Raw genomic sequence first — 14,468 nt, 5'->3', positions numbered from 1 at the left:
AGAGCCAGACCACAGCAATGGGAGTTCAGCCTTCCCTATCTGCCACCCAGCCAGCTGTCAAACACTCTCCAGCTGCCCTCAGACTGTAAACATTTCTCATGAAGATGACAGGGACTCAGAACAAAACACATATCAAAAAGTACCATTAAGAACCATAATCACATGGGGGCTGGAGAGAGGGCTCAGTGGTTAAAAGCATTGACTGCTCTTGCAGAGGACCTGGGTTCAATTCCCAGCACCCACATGACAGCTGCAAACTGTCCTGAACTCCAGTTCCAGGGGAATCTGAAACCCTCTTCTGACCTCCGCAGCACTGCACAACACGGGTGCACTCACATACATGCAGACAATACACTCATACACATAAAATAAAAATAAAGTTTTTTAAAAGTTCTAAAAAAAATTTTTAACATTTTATTATTTTCATTTTTTATGTGTATGCTTCTTTGCCTGCTTATAGGTAAGTGCACCCGTGTCATGCAATGCCTGTGGAGAACAGAAGAGACTGTTGGATCCCCTGGAACTGGAGTTATGGACAGTTGTTAGCTCCCATGTGGTTCCTGGGATTTGAGCCCGGGTCTTCTGCAAGAACAGCCAGTGTTCTTAGCTGCTGGGCCATCTCTCCAGCCCCCCAAAATAATATTCAAAAAATAAAAAAAAACACAATCAGGGCTGGAGAGATGGCCCAGCAGCTAAGAACACTGGCTGTTCTTGCAGAAGACCCGGGCTCAAATCCCAGGAACCACATGGGAGCTAACAACTGTCCATAACTCCAGTTCCAGGGGATCCAATACCCGCTGTGGCTGTTGTGTGCAGGCACTTATTCGCATAAAACATATATTTTTTTAAATAACCACAATTAGTCAGCTTCCAAACTAAAACTTTGCTTTTGCCTTTGCTGTTAAACTATTTCTGACTCTTTCTATATTTGATACAGTCAATTTTCATCTTTCAACTTAAAGTTTTCTCACAATGGTGACAAAATATAGGGATTGCCAATGAAAAGGTACACTGGATCAAAGCAGGTGGCCCTTATCTAGAGCAGATGGGGCAGAGGCTGCTGCCAGCTCTACACTGTCATTTTCCTGACGCTGGAGCCCAGGGAGCCTCAAAGGGCATTAGTGTAGTATTGGGAACAGCTTTTAAACCTCTGTCTTCGGAAGCCAGCTACAAGGTGCGATTTCCCACTTCACTATCCATTGACTACGCTGGTAAAATGAAATCCCCTGGACCCCTTTTGAGGGTATGTCTGTCCTGGGTCTTACCCCATAACTCATCAAGCAGCTTTATCCCTTCAAATTAGTGCCCAGTGCAAAACTGATGTACTGAAGATTAACATCACTGATCATCATCCAAGAATATGGTCACCAAGGCATAAACTTTTTCTGATCGATGCTCTTGATCAATGACCTATATAAAAAAGAAGAAAGGGCCTCTCTGCCGCCCATCAGAGTGAATTTGTGTGCTGCCCTCATACAACTCTGGACTGGGTCTCTGCTGGGGATTCAGCGTTGAGAACAGATCACCTTACCAGCAGCTCATACACCTCTGGACTGGGCCTCTCCGGGGGATTCAGCGTTGAGAAGAGATCACCTTATCAGCACAGAGAGAAATTCATCCAGGAAGAGTGCGTATCTCCAGGGAGCGAAGCAGGCACTTCTGCAAGCACAGAGTTTAGGACAGACAGAGACAGAACTCAGCAAGCCCTTCTCAGCCAGGCAAAGCAAAGTGGCCATTTCACAGATGTGGCTGTCAGGTGGGCACCCCATGCTGCTCTTCTTCCTGCAACAGTTTAGTGGGATACTTTGGGGGAAGGAGACCACCAGATAATGAGAAAAAACACGCCACTTTTCTCTAGTTATATCCAACTGAGATAAGTCAAGCTCCCCAGGGCACTGTCCAAGTCAGATGAAATTATAACTGCAGGCACAGCATGATGGAAAAAGTGGAATCAGCCATGCAGGTAGGCAGTCTGAGCCTCCACCTGCCCTTCCCCCCTCTTGATCTCTACCTACTCCAATGCCCCACCCCAATCCTGACTCTTTCTGGGGAAGCAGAGCAGGCAGGATAGGAATGTACCTCAGTGACACCGCAGAGTTTATCATCCTCTTCAGGGGTGTTTGCATTTCAAAACAAGACTCTAGAGAAAGCCAGGTGATGTTCAGACCAGAAGAATAAATCTCCACCTTTGGATCCCAGGCCCTACAGTTCCCTGGAGCAAGAGCTTGCCTGTCACTACGCTGACACGGATGGGGGAACTGGCATTTTATGGTGTCCCTGGAATGGAATCACTCAGGAAGCTTCCAGAGCACGGGCCAGAGCCTCCCAGCCATTCCTATAATCTTTCACAAATGCTGTCTGCACACACCCTCTTGTGGCGGCACTGTGGGTACTGCATCAGTGAAGGACAGCCCTGGGCTCTCTCCTCTGAGAATTTACCACCCCTGCCATCCCTTCCACCGTCACCCCTCAGAAGTACCTGTTTCCTCTGGTGACCAGGAGGCAACATTACTATCCAGCGGTTCCCAACCCAGATGGCACCAATAAATGTCACCACATAGACACTAAATGACAAAATAAATAATAGTAATTGCTAACAAATTCATTAAGTAACCAGCTCCTTTTGTCTCTGTTTCTACCTCTGCTACAGAAAAGGACACTTGCACCTCAAATTCATGAGCTCATGGCCATATATCACAGCTCAATGATGTATTATTTACTCTGCAGATACAGGTATCTCTCCAGGGCAATAACAAGGGCACTGGGCAGAAAAATTTTTGATGGTAAAAGGGAAAATGGTTACATTCGAAAACACATAAAAAATTTTTAAAAAAAGAGTGAAAAATCAACCTCTAGCCTTCCTTGGAGTATCGCTTAGAACCAGCTACAACCTACCCATGCATCATGCCCTTAGGGATGGCCTCCCAGCTGTCCTTCAACTTCTTTCACAAGCCATCAATTTAGGAATGTCACAAATAACCAGGCCTCTTCTAATTTCTCTCAGTCTTATTTGAGCCACTTAGCTCTGTTGATGTCTGCTCTGGAGGTGTTCATCAAACCCAGCTGTATTATTTAGAGATCCTGACTGCCCCCATCTTCTAGTCACAAGGACTGCCTGTGATCCCTTGAAGTTGTGGGTAAACCTGATTTTTAACAGGCTTGGAGGGAAACCACTCTCCCAGGTGCAGAAGACACATTTTATTCTTGATGCTGTACTTCCATCTAGTGGCCAGCAAAGGTATCCTTCTGCACATCCTGACAGCTTTGATGCTAGCAGAGGGGGCCTTATGTAAGCCAATAAATAATAAATGCCAGTATACCCTATCGTAGTCCAAATGAATATTAAAGCCAGATTTTCATGTGCCATGAAGTATCATTCTACATAAAGGCAGATTTCACAGAATGCTTCGTTTTTGTAAAAAATATACACTAAGCACTGCCACTGGCACCACCAACTAAGCTTTCCTGTCACATGTCCCATGGGGTCTTCTTTTCGGCTCCTGGTGAAAGAACTTCAGTGTCATCAACACAACCATCAGTTCCCTGAAACAATCATGTCATAGGCTGGCAATGTATCTTCCATAGATCTCAGAACTCCTGGGGGTCTTCCATCAGTCCAAGGACCCAGGAGACACTGCTCCAAGCGCACCAACGGCACTACTGTACCCCATCCCACCCAGCCCCTGACAGCTCTGCAGACCAGCATCATGGATAGCTAGGGCCAGTCTTCCTGGTACTATACACTGATAGGAGCGAGGGAGCCTCGTGAAGACTGACCATGGTGTTGAGAAGATGGAAAATGCTTCAACATGCAGACCACAGGCGAGCCCCTTCTCCAAGCAGGTCACCTCCATATTCATCAGAGAGAGAGAGAGAGAGAGAGAGAGAGAGAGAGAGAGAGAGAGAGATCTCAGGGCTGGAGGAAGATCATTGTAGCTGGGCCTAGTGGTGCATATCTGTCATTCCAGCTACTTGAGAGGTTGGGGCAGGAAGCTCACAACTTCAAGACCAGTGCGGACAAACTTGGTGAGATACTCACTGAAAATGAAATGTAAAGAAACAAAGGTATGCTGAGGGTCAATCCCACATAGAGAGACAGATATACTTTTATCAGATAACTAGGCAGGAAGAGTGCACGTGGTCCTGGCTGTATTCATTGTCAGTCATTATGAACGTGCAGGCACCATCCAAGCACAGGGAGATGTCTTCAGCTCTAGTTCTGTCTCTGCTGTGTTCCTCATCTGTTGACCCAGCAGGTGCACAATTTGATGGATTTGCCATGGAATCTTAGGGATTTTGTCTTCAAGCTCAAACTTCTGGGTCACCCACAGTTCTGTTCTCTCCTCATCTAACTCCTGGCTTCCAGCTGCTGTGATGTCATACACACACTGTTTTTCTTATTTTAAGCTGCATGTTGCACATTAAGGAATGGAGGAGGCTAAAGTTAGGGCTACTTCTCAGAAATAGCCTTTTCAACTCTACAGGTGGCTATGCTGACGAGCTCACCCCTTCACAGAACCAGGTCTGAGTAGCTCCAGGTCTACTGTGACTCGAAGAAGAAGTAGGCCTCTTCCCTCCAGCTGTGCTTTGGACACAAGCAACACAGACAGGTTTTAGTTTTTGTTTGCCAGTCCTGCCCTAACTCCAGTTTGAAGTGACTTTATTTCAGTTCTTTCTCTCCCACTTTCCTTTATTTCAGACCAGCATGGAAGCATATACAGATGTGAGGCCTGGAGCCAGCAGCTGCTTCCCCAAAGCTGAGCTGGTCAGAAGATGTGAGAACACTGAACTCTTATGAGAGAAGCTTCTAGAAACCCACAACTGGCGATCGTGCAGAGAATAAGAGACTGTGGAGTGATTATCCCTGAATTGGATATTTATATCAAACTTCTGCCTCCAAAGGTGATGGAAAGATTTTAAGAGCCAGAGGAGGTGGACAATCATGGGGAAACAAGAGGTTTTTAGACAGCTGAGAAGTTACTCACATGAACTCACGGCAATAGTGACAGCACGCACAAGTCCCAGGTAAGCTGAAACCAGACAAAATCCCAGCATAGACATAGGGACGTAAGAAACCCCAACCTTCTCTGAGGAACTATTGGCAACTGATGGCTTCTGGGAGGGAGCGAGTCAGTCTCATCTAAGTGTGAGACCCTTGGTAGGTGACCAGGCTCCAGTAGATGAACTCAATGAAGGTCATGTAGGGACACAAGTTGGACTCTATATGCCTTTATATATATGAAATTAGAGTACATGAAATTGGGTCGGGGTAGTAAGGGAAGGTGCAGGTGGGGGGTATCTAAATACAATCAAAATATATTGTATGAAATTGGAATTTGAAAAATTTCAATAAAGAAAAAAAAAAGACAAGGCGAGGATCAGTGTGAGCTCCAGTGCATGCCTACACAGGCTGTACTGAGGGACTCAGGAAGGCTAAACCCAATAAGGATGGCTTAGCTCCCAAAGAGTGTCATGGTCACTGGAACCCCTCACAGGAACCCACATCAGCCTTGCTCCATGGGGTTGGCTCACAGGGACAACTTTAGGGAATTTAAAGAATCTCCTGAAGCTGTATTCCATATGATGTGGTGTCAACAGAGACTTCAAGAGTGACTTTTGCAGGTTGAAAGGCGAGGAAACACATTTCACAATGTGTCACAGCTTCTACTGGTTAAAATGACTTAAAATATGGTGACACCTCTTGACCAGAAATATGCGTGTGCATCATTCTGTAAACATTCATAGCTAAAAGAGTCCATTTATTCATTGAGGGAATGGGTTTTCCAGCAGAAATGCCCAATGCTGAATTGGGGTGAAGCTTTGTGGCAGAGTTCTTAGCAAGTGGGAAACTTGGGTTCTATCCCCAGCATTGTAGGAAATAACAAAGGAAAATGGAGGTGGGGCAAGAAAGCAAGATCCAGTATTAGTCTCTGTTCTCCAGTGATGTATGGTGACACTATAAAACCAGAAGAATGGGGCTAGCAAAACGGCTCAGCGGGTAAAGCAGTTTGCCACCAAGCCTGACAACCTGAGTTCAATCCCCAGAGCCCCACATGGTGGAGGAGGGAACCAACTCCTACAAGTTGTCTTCCAACTTCCATATATGCTTATCATAGCATGCACACCCACACGAATACACCCACAGACACACACGATCTATCAATCAACCTTTAAAAAAGGGGGGGTGCCAGTACCACCATGTTCAGCAGGTTCTCCTCTGCCCACAATCACCAGCTCCACTCATCAGTCCTCTTTGCTGAGGCCAGTGTAGGGGACAAGTGCAAAGCAAGGGAGTTCATAATCTTTCACCTTAAAGCCTCTCCTACCTTTGTGAGGACACAGATAATGCTGGGTGCAAGCTGTCAAGCAGCACTGTGCCTTGCACAGTGCTCTAAGCCACCGTAGAAAGCGCAGGGACACCCCCAATCCAAAAATCACAAATTAACAAAACCCAAAGCTTCCTAAAATACTTCAGATTTTAGAACTATTTCTAATTTAAAATGTTCAGATTAGGATCGTTCACTCAACAAATTGGTGCTAATATCCCCAAGTCCGAAAAACTCCAAGAGTTTTTCCACTTCAGATCCTGAGCACTTTGAGTAAGAGACACACACCCTCTGCTCTTCTCCACCTGTTACACACAAGGCTTTTTGGTGTGAGAAGGCAAAGGGGCCCGGGCCTCTTAAACATGTCAGGTGTAATCATTTAAAAGAAACAGGGTGAGGCAGTGTAGTGGGCTCCTATAACCATGGCAGTAGACAGCCTGGGGCAGGAAGATCACTTCCTGCCCAGAGTTCAAGCGTCCAAACCAGTCTGGACAACATAGTGAGACCGTGTCTCAAAAAAAGAAAATAAAGAAGAAAAAACTACATATCTGCACAAGTACGGATGTACACATTTATGTATATAAACACATAAGTGCACATTGAATATATGAAATAGACTTAACTTGGTAGATTATAGCCTTCATGGAAAACAAGGCCTTCCATGCTTTGTCTGTTTTGGTTTTAGTTTTTGAAACAGGATCGCACAATGTAGGCGTGGCTGGCCTCAACCTCTCAGAGATCCTCCTGCCCCTGCTACCCGAGTGCTGGGAGTGAAGGTGTGCACCACGGCCAGCCCTGCATTTTCTTATGACGCATGTTATGGTTTCAATCTGAAATGTCCCCCACGTTCACCTTTGGGCACCTTTTCCCTAGCTGGTGGTGGGTGCTTTCTGAGAAGATGGTGGAACTTTAGAAAGCGAGGCCTCCCTGGCAGAAGGCATGCACATCACAAGGTTATAGCCACCCCTAGTTCTGCCTACTCTCTGCTTCTGTCAACAGCCACTGCCACACACTCCTGCCACCACAGACTGAGCCACTCTACCATACCCTCCCTGCTGATAGACATGAGCCAAAATTAACTTTCCCTCCCTTGTTTCTGTCCGGTATTCATTCTGTCACCATAACAAGAAAGTAATTAGGGGCCAGTGAGTTGGCTCAGTAGATAAAGTTGCTTGCCACCAAGCCTAGTGACCTGAGTTTGATCCCCGGAACCCACACAGAGGAAGAAGAGAACTGACTCCCACAACTCGTCCTCTGACTCCATACATGTGCCATGACACACACAGACACCCACATACACATTTTTTAAAAGAAATGAATACTTGAAGGTATGTCCTGATTTTCAGACACTTACATTTCATTCTTGAGTTTCTATATGAAATTTTTCTTCAGTCTTCAATATACAGCCCAAATTGTCTAAAAGCATCAAATGAAATGAACCTGTACAAATATAGCAAAATGGTAACGCAGAACCATATAGGTGTTTACTGTAGTTGCCCCCATTTCTCTGTACACTTGGAGTTTTAAAACTTTATCCTGTGTATGGATGTCTGTATAAGTTTAGGTGCACAAGGGCCACAGCGAGCATGTGGAGGTCATAGTCAGTCTCACCTTCCACCATGGGCTACAGGGAAGGAACACAGGTGGTCAGATGGCAAATTCCTTTACCTACTGAGCCATCTCACCAGCCCAACTTCAAGTTTTTCATAGTTAAGTTGCTGGAGGTGAAGGCAGTCACTACAATGCCTCTGAACTTTTGAGTTGCAGCGGCCCCTTCACGAAGTCGCCAGTGTAAAGATATATACAAACCCATGATTGAAAGTTTATCATTAGTAGCTATATAAAAAAGATGTAAAGTATCATTTTCAATAAAGGAAATTTAGAAAATAAGCAAAAAGAATCTCTTGTATTCCTGTCTGGGTTAAAAATATTTTTAGTGTATTAAAAATAATGTATTCCTATAAATTTTCTATATAAACCTGGTTTTACAGGTTTATATATTAATATTTTATAACCATTGTAAAAATTGTGACTGTCTAACCTGTACAGCATCCCACTGTATGTGCAGCCCACTAGAAGGCATTCTTTTAAAAACATGGATCATGCCTTTAGTCCCAGCACTTGGAAGGCAGTTGTAGGCAAATCTCTGTGATTTTGAGGCCAGCCTGGTCTACATACCAAATTCCAGGCCAGCTGGAGCTACAGGGGGAACCTGTCTCAAAAGATAAAAGAGATGTGGGGAGAGAGAGAGCTGGGGACCCATCTCCTAGGAGCCAAGGAATCTGAGTTTAAAGATTTGTGTGGTGTGTCTGTGTGTCTATCCATCTGTCTGTGCACATGCATGTGATGCCCAGAAGACGAGTCCAGAAGACGTCAAATCCCCTGTAGATACAGTTACAGATGGTTGTGAGCCCTGTGTGGGTGCTGGGAACCAAACTCTGATCCTCTGCAAAAGCAGCCAGTGCTCTTAACTGCTGAGCCATCCCTCTAGCTCTGGAATCTGAATTTTTGGAAAGGTATCCTATAATTCTAATATTTTTTCTTTTTTAATGTTTATGATTTTTTTATTTTATGTGTATCAGTGTATTGCGAGCATGCGAGTACACCCGTGTCATCCAATGCCTGCAGAGGACAGAAGAGGGAGTTGGATCCCCTGGAACTGGAGTTACAGACAGTTCATTGCCACCATGTGGGTCCTGGGATTCAAACCCAGGTATTCTGTAAGAACAGCCAGTGCTCTTAACCGCTGAGCCACCTCCCCAGCCCCTTTTTCTTTGTTTTTTGAGACAGGACACCACTATGTGGCCCAGGATAGCCTCAAACTCTTAGTTCTCCTACCCCAGCCTTCCCAGTGCTGGGACTACAGGAGTGCATCAAGTCACTGTGATCAATTTAATCTACCAGGTAAATCACCAGATACTTCATCTGCTTAGTTCAGTGCTGTCAAATATTGTTTCCAGCATTTTCCCATTATAAACAACAATCACAAACATTCTAATAGGTATCTCTCTTCACATAAATATTTTCTGAGCATAATAAAGGGGTTTGTTTGCTTTTTAAAAAGTCAAACTGGGCATAATGGTGCACACATTTAATCCCAGCATTTGAGAGGCAGAGGTAGGTAGACCTCTGTGAGATTGAGGCTAGCCTGGTCTACACAGTGAGTTCCAGGCCAGCTAGGGCTACAGGGGGACCCTGTCTCAAAAAATAATAACCTAAAAAAATTTTTAAAGTCCAGGTTTTCGTGAGCCGATAACTGAATTGCAACCCTGGAGTGCCCACTACCCTGCCATTGTCTGGGAGTTGTAGGGAAGACTGGCAAGATTCATTAAATCTCCTAATAACCCTAAAAAATAAATTTCAAGAGGTTGGCCTTCACCTCTATCCCTATAATAAAAGAATTCGCTTACTAAAAGTGACTTTTGAGTCTAGAGCCCAGAAAATGGCCCCTGTGTTTTCTGGGTGTTTTTGTTTTTAGGGGAGGGTGTTGTTTTGTTTTTCTCTTTTGCAGTACTGGAGATCAAACCTAGGACCTCAAGATACTAGATAAGCGTTCAAGCACTGAGTTATACCCCTAGCTCACTGTTGTCTTGGGGAAGCATAGTTCAGTGGCACACTACATACGTTAGGCCCTGGATTTGATCCCCCACATCATACACACACACGCATGCGCGCACACACACACACACACAATTCATGTATGTCTAATAACATAGTAACTGTAGATAATATTGATGTATACTTGAAAAAATTCCTGAAATTTTAAATGTCTGACAACAAACACAATTATCTTAGGGCATTGGGTTATATTAGCTTAATTTAGCCATTTCATAATGTGTGCATTTCAAAATACCATATTATATATCATAAGTATACACAATTCTTGTCAATTGAAAATGGAAAATAAAAAGCAAAGTTCACATTGACTAGTTCACACATTATCAATCCCCAAGGGCACTTTCTCAAATTCATTCCTGGAGATTCTTGACTAGTTACAGGTCTCTGCAAAAATGCAGCACATTTTGTCCATGCTGTTGCTGCCTCTGAATTTCAATGTCTGTCTCTCTGTCGCTCACTCTCTCAATTTCTCTCTCACTCACTCTTGCTCTCGTTCGTTCTCTCATTCTCTCTCTCTCTCTCTCTGTCTCTCTCTCTCTCTCGTTCTCACTTCTCACTCTCGTATTGCAATGTAGTCCAGGTTGGCCTCAAACTCCAATTCAGGTGTGTTAGCATGTCCAGTATTGCTTAAGATAAAATGGCACATAATTATGACCCAAAGAAATCCTAAACCTTATGTTTCTCAAACCAGGATGTGTGAATGTATGCCAAAGTTCTCTGAGAATTGTGTTCCCCTCTCCAAAAGGAGTTTGTACTCAATATTTAAAACCACCGACTAAAGAGTTGGGTACAGGGGCCATAACATTACTCTCTCTCAACCAGCAAGATAGACCCAGCACTCAGCAACAATTAAGGGCAGCACACAGGAAACCTGAGAGGTGTGAGCCAGAACTTAGAGCAAGTTTAGACCTTTCACCATGGCAGTAAGAATGGTGGTGTCTTTTATCCTAATAGAAACTAATATTCTGAACCTCAAAAACGTTTTCTAAGTTGGGTGTGGTAAAACAGGCCTATTATCTTACTTTTCCAGAGTCTGAAGCAAGAGGATTACAAATTCTAGACCATCCCTGGTTACTCTGCAAGTTCAAATAGAGCCCGCCCTATTAGCTCCCCTTGTCTCCTGGGTGAAAATAAACTTTAAAAGGCAAGCTTTCCTAAGAACTAAAACAGAAATTCCTCAAAGAAAGCGCAGGTTAACGCCATTGAATGCGGACTGCTTTCTTGGATGTGACTTCCAAAAACGCAACCCAATATTAATGGGCAAGTGACCTAAAAAGATTTCTCCACACAATACAGAAGGAAGGCCAACTATCAAATGACATTTGATCAATCAACCTGCAATGCTGAAACACTAGAAAGTCAACAAGGATGTGGAAATGTTATCTTTGTGCAGTGCTGACAGGAACATAAAATAAGGTGCCGCTATGGAAGTGGACAGTTCCTCAAAAAATTGGAATTACCGTAGGACCCCACAATTTTGCTGGGTGTGTGCTCACAGCTGGGGGGGGGGGAAAGGCAAGCTTTCTGGGATCATTAAGGCCAGCCAAACAACCCTCTTTTTACTCTTAGGTAAATGGCCCTTGAAAGGAACAGCGAACGCCCAGCCTCCAGTCAGTCTCACTGCCTCAGGCTGATCTTCGTAAAACTGTGGTTAGTGATCTTAGGACTCAGAGGAGTGAACAGAGGAGTGATCTTAGGAGACAGAGGCAGGTAGAGCGCCTCTGGTTCAAGGCCAGCCTGGTCTACCTAGTGAGTACTAGCCCAAACTTGGCTTTCTAGTATGACATTGTCTCTAAAAAAAAAGAAAAGAAAAAAAAAAACTCTCAAAGACTGGTCAGTCATCGCCACCCAGTGGCTACCGCCGGGCCCCACCTCCGTCCTCCCTGTTCCCCAACCTCCCTCGTGTCCTCTCCAAGCCGGCTCGCCTCGCTCTACTTCATAAACCCTGACCCCGTCCCGTGCCGAGCTGACCCCAATGCGCATGCGCCTCCAGAGGCCTACGCGCGTCAGTGACGTCAGGCGAAGCGCCACAGCTGAGCACTGAAGGCCTCTGACGCCCACTAGTCTGAGTGCAGGGCAAGGAATACGAGGTACACTGACAGCGGAAACATAAAGGAGAAAGACATCTGGTGGCTGAGCAACGTTCGGGAAGTGCCCTAACTGACTGAGTGAAGCCTGAGGGAGGCGCCATCAGAGCGCGCTGGAAGGGGCCCGACAATGAAGGGTAAGTCGGGTTGAGGGACACGAAATTGGGCCGGGTTGAAGATGTAGTTTGTGAAGTGTCGCAGGGACACCTGTCGTAACAGAGTCCCAAGAGGACCGTCAGGGCATTGACCCAGGGTATGTAAAAGAAACGGAGGGGCTGGAGAGATGACGTGACAGTTAATGAGTATTTGACTACTTAGAGGACCCAGGTTCGATTCCCAGCAGCCACATGGCGGCTAACAACTGTCCATAACTCCAGTTCCAGGGAATTCGCAGGCATTGCACGACACTGTTGCACTTACATATATGCAGGCAGTATACTCGTACACATAAAATAAAAATAATATATAAAGTAGTTTTAAAAAGAAAACAAACATGCCCAGGGTGCAGGTTGGCTGGACTCTGTCTAGGAGTAGATGTCAGGGCGGATTGTAGGTGTCCCCCAGCTCAGTGCAGCCGGCCCTGCCCACTGACTGACTGGATAACTGTAGTCAAGGTCCTGCTCCCCTTGCCCCACCTCGCTTTCTACCCTTGCGGCCTAGGAGTTATCGCAGACCTAAGGCTTAGGGATTTTAGCAGAGAAGAGTTGTGCCAAGGGAAGCAAGCATAGGCAGGAAATGTGGACGTGGTAAAGATTAGTCCCCTTTACCAGAAAATGGACTGAAGAGATGGCTCAGCGGTAAGAGCACTGCAGAGAACCCACCCAGGTTGGATTCCCAGCACCCACTTGGTGACTAACTATCGGTAACTCTAGTTCCAGGAGATCCAACACTCTCTTCTGGTCTCTGTGCACCGTGGCACACTTACATACAGGCAAAACACTCATAACAGATTTAATAAATTTTTAAAAGATTGGGCCTCTGTTTGCTGGTTTCCACCCCTGCCATCTTCCTATCACATATATCAAGTGCCTCAGTATATTTCAACTTTGCTATATGCCCACCTAGGAATAACTACTGTGAAGAACTGCTTAGAAAGCATAGCAAGATAAAAATACATGTATGTATATGTGTTATATGTGAGTGTGTATATATGTAGTCTTAAATCGACCACTTGGCAAATAATGAGTGTTCAAAAGTGATTACATGTGTGTTCTTAGAGAAAGACTTCCAGCTCTGATGCTTGCAAATGTACCCATGCACAAGAGAACAAAAGTAATTCTTTTTAAAAATTATTTAATAACCACATAATTAGAAGAAGCGTTTCATTACAACAGCATTGACATCTTCAATAAAATTTCCAGAGCAAAGATGCATCTCTTTCAAAATTGGCTGTAAATTTTTAGGTTTACAGTTGATTTAATACAGTTATACAATATTGTAACTCTGTATAAACCCTATGAGACATAAAATTAAGTGAAGTTTTAACCTTTAAAAAGATCTCCATTTCATTATTAAAATACATAGGTTCATACAGAAAATTTCATTTTTAATGCAATTGACACTAAGATGTTTGCACATGCATTTGTAATCTCTATATATCTGATTATTACTAGTCACAGTCGGTTATTTTCTCAGCTCCTTGGCATCTGAGCATGGATAGAAAATCATCAGGTAGATTTCAATAGTAATGTTTTTCACAGCTACTAATTATTAAGGAGCAAATTTTCATGCTTTGAAGAATTATTTTCTTTTAACTTGATAACCACATAATTAGAAGAAGCATTTCATTACAGCTTTAACATATTCGGTAACACACTTCAGAGCAAAGATACATCTCTTTCAAAAGTGGCTGTAAATTTTTAGATTCACAGTTGAATTAATACAGTTATACAATATTGAACTCTATAAACCCTGTAAGATATAAAATTGAATGAGTTTTTACCCTTTAAAGATGATCTCTTTTTTGTTTTAAAATAGGCTGTTTCCTACATTTTTAAATATTTTTTAGAAGAATATTATTACAACTCAATATGCTCAATAACAGTTTCCAGAGCAAACATGCAGCTCTTTCAAAAGTGGCTATAAAATTTTTAGGTTTGCTGTTGAATTAATACAGTTATACAATATTGAACTCAGTATAAGCCCTGTAAGACATAAAATTGAATGAGTTTTTAACCTTTAAAAAAGATCTCCATTTCATTTTAAAATATACTGTTTCTTACAGAAAGACTCATTGTTTTTGCTACTAACACTGAGATGTTGGTGCATGCATCTCTAATCTGTACGTATCTGATTATTACTAGTCATAATTGGTTGCACTCAGATCCTTGGCACCTGTGTATGTCTATAATGTCATCGGGTAGATTTCAATGGTAATGTTTATCACCTCTCCTAATTAACATGATGCAAATTTTTGCTTCCTCCTCAAATATAATAC

General features: G+C 43.7%; 1 protein-coding gene across 1 annotated transcript in view; it reads left to right on the top strand.

Annotated features, from left to right (window-relative positions):
* Positions 1-11,942: 11,942 nt before the first annotated feature.
* Positions 11,943-14,468, top strand: part of Pop4 (POP4 homolog, ribonuclease P/MRP subunit) — a gene marked incomplete in the record, with an annotated part of 11,488 nt that continues 8,962 nt past the window's right edge. The window contains 1 exon segment of the mRNA XM_008841563.3: positions 11,943-12,168. Coding sequence (XP_008839785.1) covers positions 12,162-12,168 — 7 coding nt within the window.

Source organism: Nannospalax galili, unplaced genomic scaffold (assembly GCF_000622305.1).
Source record: "Nannospalax galili isolate Female #2095 unplaced genomic scaffold, S.galili_v1.0 scaffold1231, whole genome shotgun sequence".
In the NCBI taxonomy this organism is placed as follows: Eukaryota; Metazoa; Chordata; class Mammalia; order Rodentia; family Spalacidae; genus Nannospalax; species Nannospalax galili.
The sequence above is the reverse complement of the archived record's forward strand: the minus strand, read 5'-3'. Positions and strand labels throughout refer to the sequence as shown.